Below are 27,567 nucleotides of genomic sequence, written 5' to 3'. Positions count from 1 at the left end.
AATATTATACTGACTTTGTAAAGACACGATGTAATGTAAAATAATAAATTAGAACATTCTTGAGAGTAAAGGGGAAAAAATGCCAACGACATCAAATATTATGATTGTAATTTAATATATATAATATGAGTGTATAGGTTATGACTTTGAAACGTCGAAACCGCGGTTCGTTATATACGAGAAAAATAATATTTTACTTATAGTTTTTAAGAGTATGCTCGGTGTATGCGACACAATATTATAAAACCTCATTTCCCACACACATCACCGTCGTCGTCAAGTCCCCTTTTTGCATTACGAGTCGTGTTTTCAGAAAACGCTGTCGTGTCATTGTGCATTAATGAACGTCGTCGTCGTCGTCGTCTGGTGACGTCACCAGGAAATTGAAAAATATTTCGACATTCCCATACTTATTACAGACCTGCCAAAAACTTGGTCTGTTCGTTTGTATGCGTGCATGTATATTGTATACATATTATATTATATAGTACGGTACCTACCCGTTTTAATAACATCGACCCGCCACGCTGCCGAGTCAGCGGATGGTTCACCCCCTTGATGAGCGAACCAAATCTCCGGATCGCGGAGGGACAGGATGCGGAATATATCATATATTATTATATATCGGTTTGTACTGTTCGAAGCCGTGGTTTTCAACCGATGTGCCGCGGTGGTGCCTCTGGGTGTGCCGCGAGCTTTTGAAAGTTTTTTTTTTCATAATAATTTATTGTATAATTAATATTAATGTATAATAAAGTACAATTTTGTTTATCTAATTTGGTGTAAGAAATTAAATATAATGACCTTAAAAAAGAAAAGTTTTTCGTCGGAGAAAAAGTTTTTCATGGCTAAGATATATTGTGCCGTTAATATTTTGTGAAGAGAACAGTTTTCTGTGTTTAATAAAAGGTTGAAAACCACTGCGGATTTAGAGCGTGAAATAAAATATTAATATTGTAGTTATTATTATTAAATATTAATTTCTTATAATATCTCCAGCTAAATCTTGGATTAGCGCACTTTGCTTCCCGGAGAGGGGCCTATATCTGGTGACCCACTGTCACTCAACGAGCAGTATGAACGTATAGTAACTGTGTTGAAGTGGTAATTACGGAACTTTTTAGTTATGATTAAATGTCATTTTTTATTAGAAATAAATATCAGAACCTCACCCCAGTTGCGCACATTTCGTTATATCGAATATTATTTATAATACATAGTAGGTAAGCACATTACACAGCATAGGACTAGAAATAATAACTAGCGAATTATATCATTATATCGTTGCACGCTGCATTTATGGATGCGTTTTTGTCGTAGTTTTCCCGAACGGGTTTGTATATTCTATTGCAACAGGGCGATTTACGTTACGATATGGTCTGCGACTATGGTGCGCGGTATCTGGTATAGTCGCACGTGATTTACTCGGGGACACACGCACACGCGAGTTTAAGTTTACCAGTATTATATTATTATAAAATAATGGTGTATAAATTATATGTGAAGTGCGTTGTGTAGTGTGTAATGGTGTATAAGCCGAGAAATTAATTTCAACCAAACGCATTATTACACATTACGCCGGAGCACAGCGCACATCCACTTATACACACACGCGCTGGCGGTGGACATTAATCAGGACACTATTACCTTCAATATATTATAATGTACACACACACACACACACACCTTATATGCACACCTAATGAGCTGGTCTTATTAATCACCTCGTATATAATATATATAATATGTACTTCACGCAGTTTACTTACTACACGCATGTCGCATACTTGACTTGTGATGCGATCGGTTCGATTTATCTCCGACGGAATATAAATATAGCTCTCGGATTGGCTGGTAATCACCGACGCAGTGGTGCGCGATTCTGTTCGTATTTTTCACACACACACGCACCATAGTCACGTATCCGTATAAACCCCGAGATTATTATTATTATTATTTCACACACGGCTGTCGTGAGGTATATTTCTCGGTCGTTATAAAGACCGAGAGTAGTGACGTATATATATATATATATATATTATATTATAATAACATAATCAGCGCGGGAAATATTATTTTCCGCCGGGGATCGTCCGCCCACCCCCACGCCATCAAACACCAACCGACATTCACCTGACTCGCGGGGTGGAATATATTTTTGCTCTGCAGATCCAGCGTTGACGGAGGAGGGGAGGGGGGTGGGTAACGCGTGCGTCGCGCGCCCGGCTTATTACAAATGCAAAACTCGCCCATTCATATTCAAAATTTTATAATACGACGGCGGCACTGTCAACCGATTTGTATGCGCCGTCTCTCGCCTTGTAGGAAGTCGCGGCACGGTTGCAGGGGTTATGCACGAGAGCAAGAAGGGATGCGCGGGGGTAATAATTACTTCATACACAACCGCGCAGGAATCCTCGGCGTGTGTGTATATGCAAGAATATGCTCACGGAGGCGACCAAGAAGCGGGGTGGGGGATGGTTTAGAGCTTTGCCATACTTATTCGGTCTTAACCGCTAATTTATTCACCCGAGACCGCCGGCCGCGTTCGAATAGATTTGATTTCGTTTTATAATAATAATAACTTGCGTGGCTGTCAAGTAAGAGGGAGAACCCACTCCCCCATAACCATTCCACTCCGCTCTCGTCGGCGCACATACGCGGAGACGACCATCTCGGGGCAGACTCTGTCTGTCTGTCTGCCTGTCCCAGTCTATCTTTTTCTTTCTCTCTCTCACTCTCCGTCTTCCCTGCACGACTATTGGGGAAGACGCGCATTTTACTTAAAATACCAGATGTGCAAAATTGAACGCATCCAAAGATATTTGCATCCGTCGCCACTCGCCGTCCCGTATCCCAGACAACTGCGCGTGATTTTATTTCGTTCTCGGCGTGGTCTCGCTGTACATATTATTCCCATTGGTCCCGTCTCTCTGAGATTTTATGTTCGGGTTTCTTGCGGAAAAAAATTGTATAATAATTCGCACTGACGGCTACAGACGTCGCCGCGAACTCATCAAAATCATGAGCGTTCTACATAATACCATAATATTAATAATATTGCGCAAACATAACGATGATACGGATCGAGTTATTGTTTTCTTACGAGGTCGTCAAGAAAATAATTGTCGATTGATGTTCAGACGGGAGTTGAACGAGTTGAAAATATTCATTGTGCGCGCGACGTTATGTTTTTGTATTTTGTACACAATAAAAGAACAAAGCCTTCCTACCGAGTTGAAATTAAGTCGAGTGGTTTTTTTTTTTGTCTTCCAAATACTTTTGTCGGATTAACCGTTTATGTACCTATTTAATTCCCCATTAGGCTAAGCACCTTTTAGTGACTTCGTGTTGTCTTTGCAAGAGATCCCCTTTTGGTGTAACGTAAACGATCAAAACACTCATAATCGACTGCTGTTTACACAGAGTCACGCGCGCTTCAGCGAGTCAAGAGCGTTTTAGCGGAGTGTATTATAGAGCCAGGAAAAAAAATTGAATTGGATTGTTCACTGGTGTTTAAACAAGTTATGTTTTTTCTTTTTCGTACTATAATTTAATAAATGGTTGTTTTTTTTTTGTTTCAACTCGCTTTCCGGATTGTTAGCATGTGATTGGCAGCGATACCTACGTCGAAAATTCAATGGCATTATTTTATGATCATGCATCTGACAAACTGGAATCGGGAAATATAAACTTTGAAAAAATATTTTAGATACCTATATTATATTGTATGGTAAACGAATACGGTTAATATCAAACAATCTGTCAAACCATCAAGCGGGGTATGGGTAAAAATTAAATCCACTTTTATCGATTTTTTTACGATACAAAAAAATTAAATAAAACAAAAAACATGAATTGGTGTGCATTAACTGAAGAATATGGATATTTTTTTTATCATATAATACGTGTTCTGATCATGTTATGGCGGGGGTTTTGCAGACATTATTTGCGCCGGTGTATAAGCATATTGTGTTTTAATAAAATAAAGTAAAAGGCTAACTGTTTATTTAATTCACAAAGTTTATTTTACTCTGGACAGAAAATTGGTGCCCGATACGATTAAATAAGAATATTATTTGTTCAAGGACGTAAGTACGCTATTGAAGAGCGACTGACTGTATCTTGCTCGATAGAATTCACCATAACACTTAGAGCCATCACGCAGGCTTTTGGAATTATTTCATATGGATAATTTTTAATAACCCGCTTATTAAATATATAAAATGAGACTAGCCCGGGTATACTGAACAACGCATTTTGGAATTTAATTTAAACCTATTTGAATCAATTATTTTCAAAAATCATATTATTCAAAATTATATACTTAAGAAATATATTTTAATTTTTTAATCCATATATTACAATGCGTGTTTATATTATACAATTTATTTTGAGAGGATCAATTACAATTATATTTACGAATACAATTTATCAAAGTAAATATTGAAACATTAATTTTAAATTCATTATATTAAGGAAGGGCAGCCTTTTTTTTTACTAGGTCGTGCCGATATCATCTTGTTTAGTCAGAATACATAAAAATATCTTCATTGGGATTTCTTTCTCTTTTCTATTTTCTTTGATGATCGATATACTCTCTTTGGCTGGGAATTTAATTAATATATTATATACTCTCCGACGGGGAGCGAGCGTCGCCGTAGCACCACATGCACGTCCAGGGCCGAGTCAGGCACCGGAAGAAGTGGAAACTTTGCGTATTGGCGTTCCAGATAAATTAAAATACTTGGCCGATTCTGCCCGGTTTGTGTTTGCTCACAGGACCGTCGGTATATTAATGCGTTTCGGATGACAGCCGAACGGGCGACACAAAGAAGTCGAAGACGGGAGAGATATAGACGAACGGCGGACGAGTAGTTGGAGAGGTATCTGTATACACTTGAGCGAAATGTCTTTTTGATAAATTAGAAAGTCGACCGTCGAGTAAATAACCCTTGCCTCGTGCATATTTCATTAAAACTTTTGCTGTGGCAGTGTTTGTTTTTATATGCCGGTGAGTTGACGATGGCGACGGGCGCAAGTATATGTGTGTTTGCCAAGTCTCCCTCGTTTTAACTTTGAAATTACTAGTTTTGGGGTTTTGTTTTTTTTTCTTTCTACAGTAAATATGACGTATAAGACACGATATAGGTTAAATATATTATGACAAGGAAAACGCTCACGCCAATTTTAAATATATTTATACCTATATTATGTATTTAGGTATATAGTTATGGCAGTTTAGCCTAGAATATGGGTGTAGTATAATAATTAATAATACAGTCAAGTTTAAATAAAGTATGTTGTAACGAATTTATTTATTTTTTTAATATTGATATTTATCGATAACACAATAATATTATATTATCATAAATTGGTAGTGACCTAATATAAAATATTGTGCTTATTTTTATAGAGCCATAATAACCCATGTAAAAAGTGTTACTGAAATATAACTATATTTATAATTGATATACATAGGGATATAGCAATATTCTAATCATATTATTTTCTACACCTAACGAATAATAAAGCGTAATTGGGTACTTACTTTGCTCATTGCTTGTGTATATCTCACCCGCCGGACTGACAGGTCTGAAACATAAAGATATCACACAAACACGTTAGAATTGGCCGTGAAAATAACAGTTTAAAAATAATATTAGGTGCACATAATATATAACATATAAATTATATGATTTGCGTATCATAACATGACCGCGGCGATAGGTGACCCCTTGTAAACGTCATATAGGGGCGATAAAAAAAGATTTCGAGCACATAACGATGCACACAAGGACCTCTTTAATAGACTACCTGTTGAACGATATAATATAACGTGTCGGGTAAAGTATTAAAAGGCCGTATATGTGTCTGTGTGTGTATACTGGCATATTAAATACATACATGACCGCATAAACCATGGGTCTTTATTTTTTTCATTTTTTATTTTTTTGTCATTGGGTTTGGTGGTGTATCATTTAACAAAAGACGTCCCCTATACACAATGTATAGTTTACTTTTTTTTCACTCCCTTAGACTTTTGTGATCTTTCTCGCAGAGGCTTAAGTCTTTCGCGCCCCCTCTTGTGAAACACCGTAGAAAGAAATATAAAATACCTCGGCAGAGGTGTCTGGGAAGTGCGTGTACGAGAGAAAAACAGCACGCGAGGGATTTTATGCGTTTTCTCGTATCCCCTCTCCGCAGTGATTTCCCGCGCACGCGGTGGTCTATGCTAAGCTTTTTAGGGGAAACGGTTTTAGGAATGCGTCTCTAGTCTATATATTCCCTGCCCGATAAGCAGTTTTTGACTGTTCGGGCGGAGTAGGAGCAACGTCAAATATGAAACACCGTTTTACTTCTACGCGTATATATGTATTATATTATACAGATAAAACCGTTCTACACAATATATACAAGCATGGCACGAGAGCGTATTATTACACGTATATACATTTGAGTGTATATATATGTATTTATGACGTACAACTTTTTTTTCCGTCGCGTTCGACGTAGGTATACGACAATATCATTATATTATATATACGTATATTTGATATAGACAAACTGAAGGGCTCGGCGGGGACAACGACGAGAACCTTTGAAAAAACGTAAACTTTTTTCTATATAGTCGGGTGGGCGCGACGATGCGATCGGCCGAGAGTGATCTTGATTGCGTTTATGCCCTGCACAGAAGCAGACTCATTGTAAACGGTAGTGCGATGTGTTGTGTGCGAGTGAGTGTGATGGAGAGGGGGTGGTGGTGGTGGTGTATAGGGGTGGGAAGGGTGAAGGTAGAATGGGGGTACCATGTTATTGTCAAGATATATGAGGGTCCGATGGCGCAGGGGTGTGAGGGCTCCAAGGAGAGGACGGCTGCAGCAGTAAGATGGACGGAGTTCGAACGGATAGAGGGGAACTGCTGCATGGCGCGAGGCGAAACGGCCGTTTGATCAATATGCGACCCTTTAATGTCTTCATTACGACTTGCAGGGCGGCGTGTATTTATGCATATAATCTGACTATCGGCCGTAACAAAGCTGCCCCCTTCCACTCCGTCCCACATCACCACCGATGGATAGACGGTCGAGTGGGCGGGAATTTTAGGGAGTTCGCAAAAACGGACGTTCTTTAAAAGAACGCGAGCGTAGTCGACGATGTCGTCGTAGTCTTCGTTGTCGTCGTAGTAGTATAGTGGTTGTGTGCGTTTACCGGGCTGAAACCACTGGACCGGAACCGCGCTGATATACCACGGTCCCGCAGCGCCAGAAAATGGTTTTATACGCTCGACGCACTGTATAATATACTTGGCAAACAAGAACAATTATATCGCGCCGTTCTCCTGCTGCAGTCCCGATGCAAGATACGGGCAGATTGGGTCTCTTTTGGAGATTTTAGAACGGGGAAAAACCTGGACGGATTTAAGGTTACACGATTTTTTTGTTTTACCTACCTAACAAACTTGGCCGTCTCTTCGGGTGTGGCAGAGATAGAGAGAGAGAAAGAGAGATAGATAGAGAGCGAGTGAGACAGAGATAGAGAGAGAGAAAGAGAGATAGATAGAGAGCGAGTGAGACAGAGATAGAGAGAGAGAAAGAGAGATAGATAGAGAGCGAGTGAGACAGAGAGGGACAGTGCGATAAACTTGGGAGCCGACCGCGTGCTTAATATGCTGTATAGTTTTAGGCAAAGTTATTGAAACTGTGCATGTATATAATACTGTTTACCGACATTTATTATATAGGTATATGTTAAATAATATATTCCCGGAGTAACTTATATTAATACTAATCCACGCATTAAAATAACCGCGTGTTGCCAAATTAATTTTACTCCTAAAAGTATCGGTGACTATATAATAATTTATTACCATCTGGTTGCATACGCGCATTGGGTTGTCTTAACGAGAATTTCATTATATTCAAATTTCTATTACACCTACGCGTGTTATGTTTTGTATTATATTATTATACGATTGGTGTATCAGATATTCAGATGTATATTTTGTGAACGAAAAAAAATGTATTCTTGTCTTAAGCCAAACTCTTGAAGGTGACAAGTGCCTTTACATTACAATGATAATAATAATAATGTGTTCTTAGTGGCAGTATTATACATTGAAACACTTAAAAACAAATTACAATATTATCGACAGTTATTATACGGTAAGATTATGTGATATTATACAGTCGCTTAGCGTTTTGCTTGTGGCTTAAAATTTGTTTACACCGTAATACGCCATTGTTTTAATCTACCGACCTTTTTTTCTCCGCCCTCATTATTGTTATTTGCACATAAAAACCGTTTGTAAACACGTCCGGGGGCTCGGATGACAATACTGAAGAGCCACTGGTGCACTCAACAGGGTGTTTTTAATTCCTGAATTAAGTGTTGGTTTTTTTTTCTCTCGCCTTGATTTTTTAGGACCTTTTTTTTTAAATAAAAAAAAATGTGATAACGAAGGGATTGTTCTAACGACGTCGGCGGTGCCGGGGGGCCAAGTGCCGCGAGCCCGTTTTCACCAGTAAATGTCTGTTTTTTTTGTCGACGATGGCCTTTTCAAGTATCACCCTTTTTTATATTTCCGAGTGTTTTTATTCGCATTCTTACTCCAAGATAACAACCCTTTTTCTCAGAGCTAACCTCGTAGCCTATATGCACTTAGAGTGGATTTTACAGAACCCCACGCGTACAGTCCAAATGGCCGATTAGATTACTCGAGGGCATTCAACAAAAATAAATTTTTTAAAACGTTCCTGCTATTGATATATTAAGATTTAAAAATAATAAATTTACATTTAAAACCAAATTTACTGTAGGTACAATGTTAGAGAATTTCTACTAATGGATTATTATTTCACTTTTAATTAGTTTAAATGTATGGGTAAATAATAATATTATGTATTTAGTACATTTTATAAAATTAATCAAATATTATTGATTATCTCAAAACCTGTAAATTTAGCATTTTCATCGTCATTTTTCGTATAATTATTAAATATTATTATATTGTTAATTGTTTAACCGAAGTTCGTAGTTTTTAGAACACGAATCAAATAGCAACAAAAGCTATACCTAATAAGTATACACGCACAATACACATTTAATCGATATAGAATTGAACCACTTTAATACCTATTATACACAATGACTTGATTAAAATCATCGATATCACAATATTTGATGGATATTATATCCATTTCATATTTTTATGAAATTTCGTACAATTTCGGACGCTTAGATGTTATTGTAAAAGCATTTGTAGAAAAACCATACCAATAAATACAGCGGAATCGAGGACGCCATCGTTTGGCGGATTTGTGTACCGTTTTGTCTCTATATCGTTGTTGTCGATCTCATAATATAATATGGACACAGTCATTATTAGCCTGCTGCAGTCTCTCTGACTTCCGGGCTCGTCGTAAAGTCGGTGCTCCCCTCTGCCAGAACGGCTTATCCTAATCGACAGACCGTGGTATAGTCGATCGCCGCCACGTCGGGGAGGTTCGACGGGATATTGTGGTAGGGGGGTGGGGTCTGGAGCTCGTCTTTACGACAGTTATTATTAGGTTTAGTCTCCCACTACAGCCGCGTCCCGCCCTATATATATATATATTACACCGGCACGAGAACATCTATATATTATATATATATATTTTCTTCGGATATCGAACGCCAGGATTATCGAAGCCGACACCAGCCCGCCTGGGTGAGGGGGGGGGGGTGCGTTTTCTCAGTATAATAATAATAATAACAACAACAACAATAATAATCGCCGCGTTTAGACGATGGAACGAAATAAAAACCGTCCGTGGCGGGATATCGTCGTTTAATCAAATTTCGACTAACACAGCGAATTTTATCATTTCTCTCCGACCCAGCAACTGTACATTGTACACACACACACACACATATACATATATATATATATGTGTGTGCAAGTAGCCGAGCGGTGGTCGTGGAAAAACTATACGTGTGTATATATATACCGAGTCAATAGTGTAAAACCCATGGCGTCTCCTCGGCACGTTCCCGACCCGGCCCAGTCCCGTGATTACCGCGGGGCGGATGTGGTACGTGGAGGGTGCAACGTCTTAACGTTAGTTCAATATTTGCTCTGCGAGCCCGGGGTCTAATCCAGAACCGAGGGATCAGAGAGCGGTGGCAGCAGCGACGTGCGTGCGTGTTTGATGAGAAATGCCGAGGGAGCCGCGAACGAGAGCCCCCGCCGCTACTATTTTACGACGGTAATTAAAAGTCAGCAAAGGTTCGCGAAAGTTCAGCCGTAGTGCTTCGATGTGTGTGTATATATATATATATGTGTGTGTATACGCGCACACAGTTTTCTTTTTCCTAGTTTTTTTCCCCATTTTTCTCGTAAAACATATGTATACTAAACACACGCGGTGTATCTATACACGAAAGCGCTGCAGTGGCTTGTTATTCCGACTCGCGGTAGTTGATTACATAACATCGTTACTGCATGTGAAACGCGCGCCCGATGAGTGGAATGTATACTATAGTATACTATATATTAGTATTACTGTATACTATATATTTGATCCACTTAAGATAATATAGTGATTATTTTTAAAAAAACTGAAGTTTTTGAAAATAGTTATTTTACATAATTTTTCATTGTTACAAGACAACCATTTTCAAAAAAAAAAAAAAATACATTTATATTTAAAGACATGTTTTACTATATCTATTTTTTACTATGTATTATTTTTTTAATGACAACATTCATTTTTAATACCTTTTTCTAAAATAGAATATATTTTGGAGTATTTAGATATATGTGAAGTTTATTGGTTATAATTATTTTAAGTTTATATGATAGTGGACCAACTTTTTTAGGGGTATCTCGCTGTACCACTCCATTCCACTCATCTAAGCTTTAATTCCTTATGAGTAATGACTTAGAGACTTAGACTAATCGTCCAAAATTTGCTTCGTTTATAGATCGAAATATTCCAATAGATATTCTGTTTTGGAATGAGGAATTGAAAATATTATTATATGTTGTCATTAAAAAAAGTAATACATTTTAAAATGCTCAAAATAGTCAAAATTAATTGTTTTAGAAAATGTTTGTTTTTAACAAGTTAAAACTATTTCTAAAAGCTAATAGTTTTTGAAATAATGAGAGCAGATATACGTTATTTAGCTAACTCGTTATATTATACGTCTACTATTATATAGCACTATATAAATTACATACGTGTATATTATTATGTATATGATACAGAATCGTGACCCTAACTTACGACGGGGTATGCACACGGACTCGATCTAAAACCAATTGGGCTGGGCCGGCTACACACACGCGCGCGTGCGTTTATGGTCAATTCCCAGGGTTGTTGTAAACCGGCGACACTGCAGTGATCGAAAAAAGAAAACAGGAAAGGCGAAGAGCAAAAAACAAACCAAAAAAACAGAACTTATTCCGAGGGTCTAAAACGTCGTAAAAATATCCGTCGTAGAGACTTATTTCCGTTGGTGGTGGTGAAACGGTTTCCTTGCTGCGGGACTGCAGGAACAATATTATAGTATTATCTCGTGTATGAAATCCCGGCTAATTCGTCTGGATATGTATATGTATATAAGTATACGGCAATTATACGGAGCAATTGTTTTTCGCTTGCACGGCAGACGAGGGATCGAAATTAATTTTTCACGATCCACTGACGTGTCGGCACGCGAGGGGAAAACACCGACAGACCGACCGACCGACCGGCTTCGCTGTCTCGCCGTATATAATAATATACGCAAATTCGCTGGAGGTGATGGAGGTGGTGGTGATGACCGGGAGCCTACGTCCGATCTGAAGACACGCGCTGTCTCCGTCCGTCCGGCTGTTAATTACCCGGCTGTCAGAACCATTACAGCAGTCTCGTTTCGTTGCTAAGCGAATTGCATAAATATTCACGCACACAAATGTAAACGCATAATATATACACTGTGCGTATATAATACGAGTAATATGTGTGTGTTTGTGTGTGTCCCTTCTCGTACAAATTTGTAGGGTCTCATGCCCCGCGTATATAAGCCGATTACAATAGGATACCGCGCGACGAGTCAAAAATAATAATTTAATACCTCTAAATAACCTGTGTATAAATAACCGTGGTCGTAATATTGTAGTAATTCAAATATTATACGGAGTTGAAAAGTAAAACATCACGAATTTAATAATTGATTTAATTGCACAATATTATACTATAATATCTCATTATTGTTTGCATTAATTATTGTGCCTGAAAACAATGTTTTAATTCGAAAGCCACATAATCATGCGACTTTATAATAATAGTATAAACAAACCCGTCGTAAACGGAATATTTTTAATATTATAATATCGTCTCCACTCTGTTCCAATAAGTATATAAGGCTATTATATTTATGTTATTTTTTTTTCACGATGGAAAAACTTAACTATTTGTCTCCCAAAATTGTTCGACTACTAGACAAACACAACTGTAACTTTATACATTTTTATATTTCCAATTAAGACATGTGCGTCCCACGTTTTAGTTTTATTATTTTATTGTAGATTTTGTTGTGTACTTGAGCATACCTACCAATCATAATTCACCTTTAAATTGTGATATAGTCACGATTAAGACACAAAATGAATCGCCACTGCAGCAGTAACAGTAGTTATCGGTGAAGATAGATTAAGGAATATTTACAGCGATATTTGCAGAGTATAATATTATACAAACAGCGGTCGGAGATGGAAATTACTGCAGTTCACGGTGAATAATAATGATGATAATATTATAACCTTTGTTGGCGCATAAAATATTATATCGTCTATGCTCTGACAGTCTAGTTAACGTCTCGTAATTTATGAACTCGTCAGGAACTCTCTCTACCGTGTGTTTGCATCACGCTTTATATACGTACGAAATAAAATTGAATTATGACCGTGACTCGCGCTCTTCTCCACTCGGGTTTTACCTGTCTTTTTATTTTTTTTCATTTTGCACCCGAAACATCTTCCGAGGTGCCAAACGCAGATAATACCCTCGTTTTTTTGTGGGAAAAATATATACTACACGGTTTCCCTTAGGCGTTCTCGGAAGTTTCTTAAGTTTCCCTCTACTCCGCGAGAACTGCTGCTAATTCCGTCCGTAGTTTCTCGGTTTGCCATTTCAAAACGTTTCTCTCGGTGACGTGCATGTCATTGTTTGGGGGTGCGGGCGGGTAGTTTCGTTAAGTTTCGCTGCAGTAATATGCTTCCGGCGAAGAACATGTACGCGGCATCCGGTCGTTCATTTGGATATCCGGCGCACTGCAATAACGAGCCCCCGAGGTACACATCGTCTCTACCACGCCGCCGCCGCTGGCACGACGTTCCCGATAGAGTTTAAACTCGTTGCCCGCGGTTATTTTACTGTAGTAATATCCACTTTTTATTTATATTTCATTTAATTTCGTTTCGGTTGTTTTGTTATTATCATTATTATTTTTTAAACATATTTCGTCCTACTGCCCAATTAGCTCGGTGATAAGATAATTATACACGGTGATCGACGACTATGTAAAATAATTAAGCATCCGAAAAGCGCCTGCAGTGACCGGGCGTGGCTGTACGCGAACAGAGAGAGAGAGAGAGTGAGAGAGTTTTCACGCCGTACTTCATTATAATAAATTCGCAAAACCATCGATCATCCAATTAACGTTATATTATAGCGGCGGCATCACGGGGAAACAGATCAATCATCTATGCCTTCTGAGTCCCGCCACAGCATACCCATTATCCTGTCACCACCAATCCCAGATGTCCTTGTGCATGTATATAATATATATAAATATAAAAAAATGTCCGAAAAAAGCGGGAAAAAAAATCTCGCTATATAAAGTTAAAACCGACACGGCCACTAAAAATATAAGAATCACGATGATGACGGTGGTGGCGCGGTGGGGGCGGGAGAAAAAACGCCAGATGAAATTGATGAAGGGAAAACACTCCCTTTCCGGATGACGGTAATTGTCGACTGTTTCGAGGGCGTCAAAAGAAAACGATTTTTTCAGCGCAACACTCGCGGATCGGACCAGCTTTTTTCTGTTTTTTTTTTTCTGCGGTGTTATATAACGCGTCGTCGGTTTGCTTGGTTAATTCCCGTCCGGTTGATTTAACACGAAAAGCGACGAGTGAAAAAAGTCCTCATCCCGAAGAATCGTCGATAAATAAAGTAACGCCGACAAAAGAATCTGGTGCGGTCGATTTGACTGTGTGGCGACGACGTATAATAATACAATATTATTATATCGGAATGACCTCGCGTTATCGCCTGCGGAGGCAAATGGCACTGTATGGCTAATAATCGTGATAAGGCACGCCCCCCCCCCCCCCCACGGAAGGCCACGACTCCATTTTCTCCGAATACCGCAGCGGTTTATTATTTATAACCGCGGTAACCGTGATGATGTATGGACCCATTGTGTCTCGTGTTCCGGATGCGGAACTCGAGGCGAAACTTACTTATGCACAACACTCGCACGACAAACGCACTTATACTTATTACCGGAGACACTCGTTTAAGTTTCGAGCAAGTGCGCAACGATTATAATACAGTCGTCGTAATAATAATATCATGAGCGATGGTGGCGGTTTTCGTCTCGAATGAGGATTATAGTAAATTTATTATTGTGCGGAACTATATTATAATGTCGAGGCAGTGCTGGCCGCGGCACTATAACGCACAGTGCGCACATAGTAATATATAATAATAATAATATATGCCCCACGACGAGAATTAAATGTACTTAGATATTGCACGGTTCTGCAGTTATATTATTATTACGACGTGTATGAATATTAATGCATCACGTAATGTGTGTATTAATGTAAGTATTATATAATAATAATATGTATATATATATATAGGTACGTATGAATATCATAACAGAGAGCACACAAAGAAAATATAATATTTAAGGCAGACGACGTTTGTTGTTGATAGCGATTTATTTTAAAGTAGTATTGGAACCGTTTGCAATTTGTATACACCACCATTATACCTAAACCTACGACTATTATTGTACATCGCGTTTTAACCCTTCCCGACGACGTCCTAATTTTATTTTTAATATAATATTATAATATTTCATATAAGTACGCTGACCGCTTTGAGAGACGATATGATATTGCGGTTTTGCCAAAGCGTTTTATATATGAAACGGCTAATTTCGGATTCACCGGGGCCATACGGCTCGACCCCAACAACAAGTTCGGTGGTATATTTGTTTAGGGTCGGTCTAAATAGCAGCTCCATGCAAACGTCCGAACATAATATATTTGAACTATATAATACGCCCGGTAGAGTGTCGACGTGTTTGCCGACAGTGTTTCGAGCAAATCAAAAAGGAACAAAACTAAAGTATGATATTATAGTTATATGAACGGACCTTCTCCCTCTTTTGTAAATAATAATAATAATAATAGTAATAATAATAATAAAAAAAATGGTAAATAAAATAGAAGACATCGTTTGTGCAAATAGCCGGCAATTTTGTCTTCGACGTGGAAAACGGTTTTTTTTTTATTTATATACGTATATAATACTCAGTGTACACGCATACACACACACACACACGCAAACATTTTATTATTATGACAACGCATTTGAGTCGGCAACGTCCCTACTAATGGATAGCCGGAGAAAGCCTTATCGGCAACGATTGAAGGGAACACTTTACGACTCCCCGATCGCTTGTAAAATCCGGAAAAGGGTTAAGCAGCAGAGCTTGACGCAATAATTTCGGAAAGACGCCCCTGAATCGCTGCCGTCTTTCTCCCTTATAGCGCGCGCGTTGGATCTCCAAGGACAAGTGTTATATTATTATATATCTATCTCGCTCTCAATATAATATAATGTATTTCTCGTTATCGAATTTTACACCAAAATCGCTCTGATTAAACTACGTGAAATGGTCGGCGGTCGTGGGAAAGCCGACAAACGCCGACCGTTATATGGGGATCATTATATTTGTCCGAGTACTGTAAAACATAATATATTTTGCAACCATTCGTTGGAGGTAATTTGAGTATTCGAATAATAAAAACTAGTTTTGAGTAGGTACCTAAAAGTGCATATCACTCGTTCATTTTACCATATTATTATTCCAAAATAAATATAATAATATGTGTCCTGTGGACTGTTGTATAATAAATATTTTATCTTCCATCCTATATTATACACTCTGGGGTGCACATCCCCAGGTATAGGATTATTTAATATGTACCAAATTTCCGAACCATGATTGGGACGGACTTGTCTTAGGATGGCTTACGTCTTTCACAGTTGCACACATATATTATATGTATTCTATACATTTATTAATATACAGATAATCTTGGTGTCACCGCGAAATCAAAAGATTATGACGTCGTGTAAACATACGATAGTCTGACGATTTGTCGTAAACGTATGCATCAATGAGTTTCGTTATTGCCACGCATTTGATTTGCAAAAAATGAATGAACTGTAAACTTAAAAAATAAACGAAACACGCGATACGTATGTTGCGCTAATAAACAAAAGTATGGTTATATAGTATATCGAACTCGGAAAACCTAAACCTATTTATGCGGTTGGGTACGCACGTTTGTACACGGATAAAGTGGAACGAGGCATGACCGCGGTAGGTATATTTGGAAATCACACAGGCGTTTTCTCAGACAGTGCTAGGGCGGTTTGGCGCGGTTTGATATTATATTGTTATGTACGATTTTCAAAAACCCATTGGCTCGTAGTACACCAATCGGCTAATTAGATCGGTCCGGCGCGGTGATCGTTATTGTGCGTACATATATACATATACTATATATATACGTCGACCGGCCTCCGAGACATTCCTAAAAATAAAATTTCATGGATGGCGTTTAATTAAAAGTAGTGCCGAGCCAGCGAGCCAGCATTCGGCTGGTCGGTCGGGCCCTCTCTCGCGAAAACTCCTGTAAACACGCGGAGGCGGACGACCGAGCCAATATTTGGGTGCGACGGTTGCGGGAGTGTTGGACGGGTGTGTAAGTTCTTTCGGTCGTATTGTGCACACGCACACACACACACACACACACACACACACACACACACACACACACACACACACACACACACCACGCCTGCTGCAGTCAGTGGTGGTAAGCTGCGGAGGGAGGAGAGATCGGTCGATAATTATAATTATGATAATAATCGTAACGCGCGTTCGTTTTTGGCGAATTTTCGACGCTCGAGGGCGTCGCTGCCGCCGGTTCTGGATGTTAAATTTTTTTTAATTAAATCCGTTCGTCTGGAGCGCGGGCGAGGAATCCTCCACCACGGATGGATGGGCGGACGGGAAGGGGGGAAGAATAACGGTATTAATTGTTTTAATTCGTCCGGCCGTTTATGCAAATCTATCGGCAGTGGAGGCGACGTCGAACACTGGCAGCAGTCGTATTTATATACACACACACACACACTTACACATTCAAACAGTCGCACAGTATTATAGGCCACGTTGCTCCCATCGTCGAGATGTCGTCGGACTCTTTTGTCGCGTAAGCGACTTGACACTTCTCCCCACCGAGTGAAAAGGATTATTATTAAAAAAAAAAATACACCCGAGAAATCTCGCCGCGGAGGATCGCCGGGCGCAACAGCTGCTGTTCCTGTTCATGCGATTTTTCGTAGGCCTGCTCGGGTGATTTCGTTTTACAAACGTCGTCGTCACAAATTCACAAAATAATATTAACATTACACGAACAACATGAGTTCAGCTGTCAACTATACCGCAGCATTGCTTACACATTTTACTAACGAGTACATAAACAGGTGTGCTACCACACCGCGATTAGTCATATTATAATGTGTACCTAATGTCTATTAACATACCTACGAATCTTTCGACTACGCATTTACTAAATTATATTATTTAAATGTGGAAAATTCAATCGTTTTTGTGAAGGTCCTCAGCAAAAGCAGTTCGTGAGAACCAGCGTTTTTATTCGGAACTTGGAAGTGAAACCTAATTGTTTGTATCAGGCTTTTTATACATATTTCAAGTAAAACACTATATTATTGCAATAATTATTATAGTATAAAATACTAAAATATGCGAGCACCACAAACGAATGTTATACTTTAACTTTGCGGATACGTAGTATGAAATCACTGTTTAATTTATTGAAATAAGGAGAATATAATATAGACGTATATTATACACTGCAGTGTTATATTTATTCAAAAATGCTTTTTTGCAGTTATCGGTTATTTACAAATTGCACAATCAAAAAATAAAAAAAACCACATAAAATCTCGTTTAAAATATAATATTCTAAAGGAGGATATTCATTTGGGTTTATTTTTTAGCATTTTGCTTGAGTTCGCACATTAAGAATCCACTAACCACCCGCCCATCCTCGCGACCAGTCAGATTAATCTCAAAAGAAGAAAACGCTATACTTTTCCCTCTATCTCTTCGCCACTTTTCGACCAAGTGGGCTGGAAAACTTAAAATCCTTTGTCTTTATTTTCAGGCTTCGACGACTAAATTTATAATTTACCTCCTCCCCGGATAAGTTCGTTATATTATAAAAATGTGCACGTGACGTGCGTGTTTATATATTTTCATTTTATATTTTTAACGTACTACGCAGTACATACTCTGGGGAATCGCGTATTTCTGATTCTCAGAATTGATTTTTGCAGGTTCCTATATTACTGAAGTAGAATATAACGATGACATTGACCACGAGACTTATGTTTGTATATATAGTCACATGGACATAGATAGATACACTATGTGCGCTTGTATGCAGCGCACAATATAATTGAATTGCGGGGAAAACGGAATAATTGATTCGTATTGAACTTAAAAGCACACGTCCTGGCTAAGTGTCGCCCAGAAGTTTCCTACGTCCCCGGAGATGAGAGCCGGACCGGAATGGACGTTGCAAATAAAAGACGTATCCTGTTCCCTCCCCCCAAGCTGCTCCTGCTGCGTTCGGTTAAGACTGATTGGGTACGGAGAAAGAGAAAGGAATGAAAAATTCACACACACAAAGTATATAAATACGGTACACGATGTGCACACATATACTTAGATTGCATTAGACGACCCGTTGCCCAACTTTGTCCTTTCGCCGTCTTCGTGAGAACCTGATAAATCAACACGAATGCCCTCCGCCGACCGCCACACTAATTACTGTCATTCAACGTTTTTGCCCTCGGACCGCGTCCGTTTTCCCGGTAAAACGTGCTCCGTTTCCGCCGCGGTGATTTCTATTTGATTTCGACTGACGACCCCTTGCTTTATGCGTCTCCGGGGGCTTGGGCACAAACGGAATTGCTGCTGCTGAGTGCCGGGACATTGGCTCACTGAGAAACCGTATATATATGTATAAAGACACTGTGACAGCAGTGACTTAAAAGACCGATGAATAAGAAATATATTTCTCGTATTAATCAATTGAGAAACTGATAATAAATACGAACGGTTCACCCGGGACGGTTACATTACAAGAAAAATTCTCTTACGATTAAAAAAAATAACAACACGCGTATTATATAGCAGTCAATAATTGTTAAAACAAAAACAAAACTATTCATTATTTTCCGCATAAAACGATTGTTTCGTATTTTTATGTTTACTGCTTTAAATTTTAACAACTATGTATATTGTATATAGATGCCCTAAAGTCAACCAAATAATATTTAAGTATCTACATCCAATTTATAATCAGGTAGGTACGTACTTATTTTAAGATTATGTAAATAATATACTCATATATTATTATGAAAAAAGGTCAAAAGAAGACAATTTTGAGATCCAATTTAAAATTACATAACATTATATTTTTACATCAATGAAAATTACTGATCATAAATAATTTTTTGAATTTAGAAGATAATATACCTTATGTAAAATACTAATGATTAGTGACGGAAAAATAAAGCAGTCAAGATAGTCCACAATTACTTATAAGTTATAATTATAATGATATTCTTGCGTAATAGAAAAACAAAATGTAATATTCACTAAACATGACAAGTATAGTATAAAACTATGACACATTTTACGTTAGTCTATTAAATATTTTGACATTTTATAAAAAAATTGAAAATGTTATTAAGCCCATCCGTATATAAAATTGTATAGTCGTGTTAACTGCAGCCGATCAAATTTAGTTATTGTGCTTTTCACTTTTGAATTACTTTAATAACAACTATAATCCAGACAAATTGTATACTTTGCTGATAGGTAACATATCAGTAGCTACAGATTGATCGCATAAATGTATATCGCTCTCGGATAAATCCAATATATTTCGGAAAACTGTTTGTTTTGAACACTGCTGCAGTAAGTGCCTATATACAGTGAACGTATCATAACGTCAATGTGGCGGCTATACGATGATTGATATTTTCTTTGCATATAATTTTGATCGAAGAGGGAGCGGATCAAGCAGAATGCCATGAACGCAGAAATATATTATTCGTTAGTTTTATTTAAGAAAAAATAAAAAGAGGGAAATAATAAATGTATAAATGTGTTTTATTTTTTGTTTAATCAGTAATGGCGAAAGGAGCACCGGAGCCGCGTGTGCAGACACCCACCTACATGAGTGTTGAATGTCTCAATTTAAATGCAAATACGCACACCGCTGCCGTCATTTTTCACCGGGGGCCCGTTGGAAAAACGCACACTCGCATAAACCTATAGTACGCAATAAACGCGCGAGTGGGATTAACTTTTCCGATAGCGTCTGTTGACATATTATATTGTACGAGAAATTGTCGCGGTTATACGAACGGAATTTTATACGGAAAGTACACACACGAAACGGAGCATTATCGCAGTCGTTATAATATTATGGTTTCGTCGATGCGTCTTCGCGAGCTAGGGCCCGACAAGAATATATACGCACATTTACATTTTCCAGAGATTATGATATAGGTCGGCGGCCTCGGGTGCTCTCGCGGAGACGGGAAATTTCAGTGGCCGCCAGCGGCATAAGGGTGGAAAAGTGCGTATTTCTCCGGGGGAAAGGTCGAGTTATTGGCGCTTATCGGTGAATTTGTATTTACAATCGGACTTGGGTTTTCGGATGGGGTCGAGGGTTTAGGAGACCTTTCGCTATATGTCGAGCCTACACATATACATATATTATTATATATTATTTCCTACGGGCGAACACAAGGGATTTGTATGCGTATATTTCAAATAGCAATAAAAAATGAAATTAAATAGCGGTTTGTCGAATTTTTGAACGAAATATAGCTACAACAGAGGGACAGGACGGGATAATTATTATAATCGCAATATCATTATTTTAAAATTAATTCAAAGACAATTAATAACTTTAAACGCATAATAATCAGCTACCTGTATTATACTGTTTTACTCGAGTTATAAATACCACCTCAAATGTCCTAGAACTGTGTAATAATATGTATAAAAATACACGATACGTTTAATAATAGCTTAAAAATATATATATTTGTTATTTTGTTTTAAGACTTTCTATTTATTGACTTATAAGACAAGAAAACATTTTAAAGTTAATAAACATTATAAATAAAGTACTAAGAGTAATAAAAACAGCGCAATTGTGGCCTGGTTTATATAAGAAACGAAAACTTACTTAAAGACTTTAAAATCAAAGAAAGACAGAATAATAATAGCAAAAACCTCTTGGTTAATAAGAAACGAAAACTTACATAAAGACTTCCAATTTCAAGCAATTCATTGAATAAATCTATTTTGTCCAAAAATGTACATAATTACTACTCAAAGCACTAACCTCATTTACTTAAATTCACTACAGTCGTATTATTTAAAATTATACGTAACTATGTGTTATTTATATAGATATAATATTTTATAACTACATTTTATTACTATGTTAACTTTTATTATTTTTAATTATTATTTGTTACCTACCTATATCTACAACTCAGTGTTAGTATGTATTATTAACTATTACTTTTTCATTGTTTGATGTGAAAAAATCAATCATCAAACTATCAAAGATATTATGGTATATTATTTATTGTTTTATAAAGAATCTTGTTATTACATCCAACGTGTTAAAGAATAAAAATAAGAAAAATTGTATGATCTAAAATACTTGTTGATATAGATATACCTTATAATAAGAAGAAAGATCTTAAACTAATAATAAATAAATAATAAAACATGAGTTTAGAATATTGTTATCCAGCTGTATCTCATTATAGGTATGTTGTGTATTGATATGTATAGGTTTATCGGTGTAGACCATGGTGTATAAGTGTTCGAATACGGAAATAGATCAAAACGAGTGCAATGAATTAGTGTTAAAAAATTGAAAAATTACATTAAATAGATCGTCCATAGAAGATTGAAATAAAGAAATATTATTTTTTTTTATTTGATTCAATAATTTTACTTTTTGGGACGTTCCATATCAAATATAAAGAAAAATGATATAACTACTCAATAAAATTATAAACTCTTCGTGGTTCTGGGTTATACTGAATATTATATTAATATATATTATTATTTGAACAGATTTGATAAATACGACATCACTGAGCATTTATAATTTATTTTTACTGTTATTGTATTAATGTGTTTTTAGTCTGTACATGAATTCTCATATAAAAAATATGCACAATTTTTATGGCAGCCGGCAGGTGTTAGATAATGGGATCGTGGCTAGCATGTGTTTGAATCGTTTCATAAACTGAAAAGGAAAAATCAATAAAAACGATAAACCTAGACTAAATATGACATTGTTATCCGTGTAAAAGCATTCGACTAAAAAGTTTTCTTTTGGAAAATAGGCTCATTTAAACGCAAAACAATGCGTTCATATTTCATGGGGCCCAGTTCCTTCATTACTATGCAAGGTTATTTTTTTAACGGAGGTGAAAAAATATAATATAGCGGGAATGGAAAAAAAAGGTCTCTCGTTTCTTTTAAATATTTAATACAACCACAGGATGGCAGGGCGGGGGCGAGACGATAACAACTGGGTTCTCGATGGCCGCTAAGCGGCTGTGAAAGATTAAAAAATTGAAGAGGGTCTCTGTTTGGTTTATATTCGACCGTAGTAAAGTCCTACCGGACTTTTATTTTCCGATGAGCGAAAAAAAATAGGGGAATAAAGTTACAGGTAACCAGAATAGTGAATATATTATATATATATATATATATATATTATACTTGAGGGTGTAAAATACATGATTACGTTTTTCAATACGTGCAGACTAATCAGTTAATATTTAATGCACAAAGTGCGATGGGTAGCCAACGTGTGTTCGTAGGTAGGTATTATATATATATAAAATAAAGAGTAATTTTTTTTTAGAAGCAAATTATTAACGCTTTACACAATGAAAAGTCATTTTATTATAATACTATAAGTATCACAAAAAAAATTTATATGGTAACATCGAATTTTGAGGTGAATTGTGTGAAATTTAGACGGTTGACGTGGTTTGGTCAAATCAAGATTATTATTAATTATTGACTTGTTTGTTGTTATTATTTTTAATTTTATTTTACTCGAAAATAACTTGCTGCAGTACCTAATATATAACGTAAGACACTCATTGTTATAGAAACTACTATTGTTACATTTTTGAAAATATTTCTTTTTAATTTGTAATTTTAATTCATTATAATTTATAACATAACATTTTTGAAAACAAATGATATTTTTAAATTTTTTTTAGTGTTATTTTTAAGTTTTTTTTTTTTGAACCACAGCATAAATACATAATTCATTTTATATTTCAAAGCGGAATTTCAAAATTATTTAAGTAGTGGACCAACATTTTTTGAGGTACTCGTGCATCACTATGATAAGTGGCATTACTATAAGTCTATAATCACCTACTTATGTTTATATACATAAACTACCCGTCCAAAATTAAATTTCTATAAATCGAAGTAGTCCTACCATAGATAAATACAAAAACTAGATAGTCATCTCCTTATCATCGAAGATGGCCGCTATTTACAAAGCAGGCAATCTTTACAAAATACTATTATCATAGTATGTATGTTTATATAAGTATATATGTATATGAATAAAATGTACAATAAATGTAAACATTGCTTGCTTTATAAATGGCAGCTGACTTCAACATTGGTCACAACTATACTTATAAAGACGCCTATCTAGTAGTTGTATATATCTATGATTCCCACAAATATTTTGAAAATTAGAAATGTATGTTTTAATTTTAAAACGGTAAAAGAAAAGTAAAAAATTATAACAATAATAAACTTATTTTTTTAGAAAAATGTTGTTTTATAATAATTTTAAAATTATGTGAAAAAATATGTTGAAAACGCAAAAGTTTTTGAAATAATAAGTGTCTTATTAAATGGATCATCCTATGTATATATTATATTATAATGTATACATTATACTTGTATTTAGTTTTGATTGGTGTGTTAGTATATTTTATTTACTGGCTACGCCCGACTACTTTATAAATATAATACAATAGAACCAAGGTGTTCTGATAACTTTTACTCACGAATGCATATTTCCATAATATAGTCGAACGTTAAACCGTAATAATATAACTGCAGCTCAATTATTATACACGAAACTATAATTTTTGTCCGTAATAAGTCTCGGGCCGAAGAGACCTTACCGAACTGTATAATCGTCTCACGGGTTTCTTTGTGCGCGTTTGTACCTATATATGTACGTGGGTGTATGCCCCCAACTCTCCCTCCGATCTACGACATTGCAGCAGCTTCTCGGCCGATTCCACCACCGCACCTCGCCGCGTCGGTGAGACCTAACCTGCTTGTTCCGACCCGTTAAATATTATACAACGGATCTCGGGTTATAATAATAAATTAAGGGGCCTTTGTGAGGGGGTCGAGTTTTAAAAGTTCTTTATACACACTTTGCACACTGGCAAAGGAGAAGGCGTTTTCTCCGTCACGGCGGAGTTTAAAAGACGGGCGACCCGAAGTCTTGTAATTAAAAGGCACTAACGCCCTCGGAATATAAGGTGCTGGTGAGGTGGCGGTGTGGCGGTGAAGAGGTAGAGGCCGGAGAGGAGGTGGAGGAGAAGAGTATAGACCGTTGGCGGGAGTGGTTGGTTGTGTGTCGGAGTAGAGCAGGTTGTGCATGTATACTAGGAGTGAGTGCGGTGGGGTGGCGGGGAGGGAGAGGGTTTTGTAAAAAACCATCCTCTCGTCGGCTAAATTTCACCGATGCCGACGTCTTCGGCGGCTATAATTTTCTGCTCATACTGGGCCGTCCGTTTTCGGGTCGGGGGCGCCTTTTGGCTGCAATACAAGACGAACGGTCCCGCGCGCGTTAGCTGCTTATTTACTATAGGCAGCGATTACCACAAAGGCTGCTGCGGTCTCTTTAATAGTGCTCGGCTTCAAAGCGTTTGTATATATATACGTGTGCTCCAAACAAGCCCGACAGTACAAACCATATTGTAAATATTGCAGCCGGGTGAAAAAAAAAGTATTAACCGTCGAGCTGTGCACTCAATTTAGAAGTGGAAAACGTGTCAAATCATGTTCAACAGTCTATGTTATTCTATATAATATATGGTTTAAATATAAATGGGAATTTATGAAAAGGGAGAACCGTTATGTATAATACACTGGTTATTCGTGTTCGGTTATAATTAAATATACAGAAATAATTAGATAAATGTTAGACATTAATAATAACCATGATTATAAAATCCAGGTAATTTAATTAATGCACGATATTAATATAATGTTATCTTATTACCCGTCTTATTTTTTGTATAAAATTGATAGTTTATCGAAGCATAATGAATTACATATACCGGTAAATCTCACAGTTATATTTTTAAAATTTGTAAACATTATACCGATAAAAGTTATCATATATAGGTACCTACATTGATTAAAAAGTCTACCGGGTGGGATTCGATGATGATATCATTTATTATTTATACCTACATCGAAATGATATTAAGTAATTTGTCTACAATGACTATTTATTTCGGACATTTTTATAGATGACCGGGATCGCTGAAGTCCAGTTTAATCTTCAGCGAACCTTTATTTTTTCGCATTCCAAGGGGTCATTCCAAATGAGCCTGATCGCCTGGCAAAAGTCCCCCGAAACCATGGCTCGGTGCCATCGGCGGCCAAACACCCTTGTAAACACGGCGCTTACAACGTACGAGGGACAATGGAAGCGAATGAAATTAATTAAAGCCGTTATTAACGAACGGAAATCTCTGTCGCCACGTTGTTGTTGTTGCCGTTGTTTAGTTTTTTTCTCGCCTTTTGTATTCTCGCCCACAATTCCATTATCGTAAATCATATCGGGTTTACCCTTGATTTACCATAAGCCCCAAACCTACAATAGTCGCAATAAAACGTAAAAATCGTTGCGACGATAAATATGTATAATGTATATGCGTTTAAAGCGGAACAAAAAAAAAAAAAATAATTATAATAATCTAATATAATGAAAAGCGTTAGTAATCGCTTCACGCATTAAATATAAATTATATGTCGCATTTTACCCACCGCAACGATGTCTCATAAATTATGATATTATTTTATGATACAAAAATGAAGGTGTTAACACCCGTACTGGTATATCTTTCTTATTTGATTAAGAATTAAAATTAGTTTATTTTTAATTGTTTATTTTATTATATAATAATTATACAGTCTAAATATATATTTTATTTTTATATTTAATGGTTGTGATAGACCTGTCATAAATTAAGTTTACAGTTTACAAGTCTTGTTTCGAGTAACCAACTAGCCAGTGTTATCCAGTGCCGGAACTTCATGGCGTTGCATTATTATTTTTTATTTGATTAGAATTTAGAAGCGACACAATTCCCGTAAGAAAATAAGTTTAAAGATATTTTAGATAACTTAAATCACATTTTAGAATACAAAGTATTTCAACTAGACAATCACTTTAGAAAAAATACGTGATGATTAATTGTCATAATGTATCAAACTAATCTGTAACTTTATGCGTTTATAAACTAAAATCTGCTTATTAACATTTATATTAATATATTATATTTGTATACGTTTAGTAATATGTATAACTAATAATAGGATGTGTAAAATTATTTTCATACAAATATAGAAAGTATTATAATATGATGATCGAATTAAATTAATATTAAATAATTTATTATAAATGATTTAATAAAAGGTTTTTTAAAAATAAACCAATTTATACATTAATTTTACATTATCTAATTTCCAAGGAAAGACTTAACATTTTATATTTTAAAATACATGTGGTTGTATATAATTTTTTTTTAAATACTTCGTCTGACTAAATATATTATATTTGAGTAAATTCTGATTTAAAGTTAGTGTTTTGGTCAGTAATTAATTATACTGCATTACTGCCCAACTATTCGTCTGGTTTCATTTCCACTGCGAAGAGGGGAGATATTTTTCCATCCAATAGGATCGATTTATTATTCTCAAGAAATATATTTTTTAAGTTTAAAAAAAGTTTGTTTTAATTGCCGGAAGGCCTCGAGAGTATTTACGGTTTAATTGCCGCGGATCCATGACCAT

The 27,567-nt window shown here is 36.5% G+C and overlaps 1 protein-coding gene across 4 annotated transcripts in view; it reads right to left on the bottom strand.

The window, feature by feature from the left end:
* Positions 1–27,567, bottom strand: part of LOC100571490 (neurogenic protein mastermind-like) — a 256,717-nt gene that overhangs the window by 25,827 nt on the left and 203,323 nt on the right. For all 4 annotated transcript variants that reach the window (XM_029489235.1, XM_029489236.1, XM_016805930.2 and 1 more), the window contains one exon: positions 5,552–5,595. In XM_029489235.1, coding sequence (XP_029345095.1) covers positions 5,552–5,595 — 44 coding nt within the window. The remainder of the gene's footprint in view (positions 1–5,551; positions 5,596–27,567) is intronic.

This window comes from Acyrthosiphon pisum, chromosome A2 (assembly GCF_005508785.2).
Source record: "Acyrthosiphon pisum isolate AL4f chromosome A2, pea_aphid_22Mar2018_4r6ur, whole genome shotgun sequence".
NCBI classification, from domain to species: Eukaryota; Metazoa; Arthropoda; class Insecta; order Hemiptera; family Aphididae; genus Acyrthosiphon; species Acyrthosiphon pisum.
The sequence above is the reverse complement of the archived record's forward strand: the minus strand, read 5'-3'. Positions and strand labels throughout refer to the sequence as shown.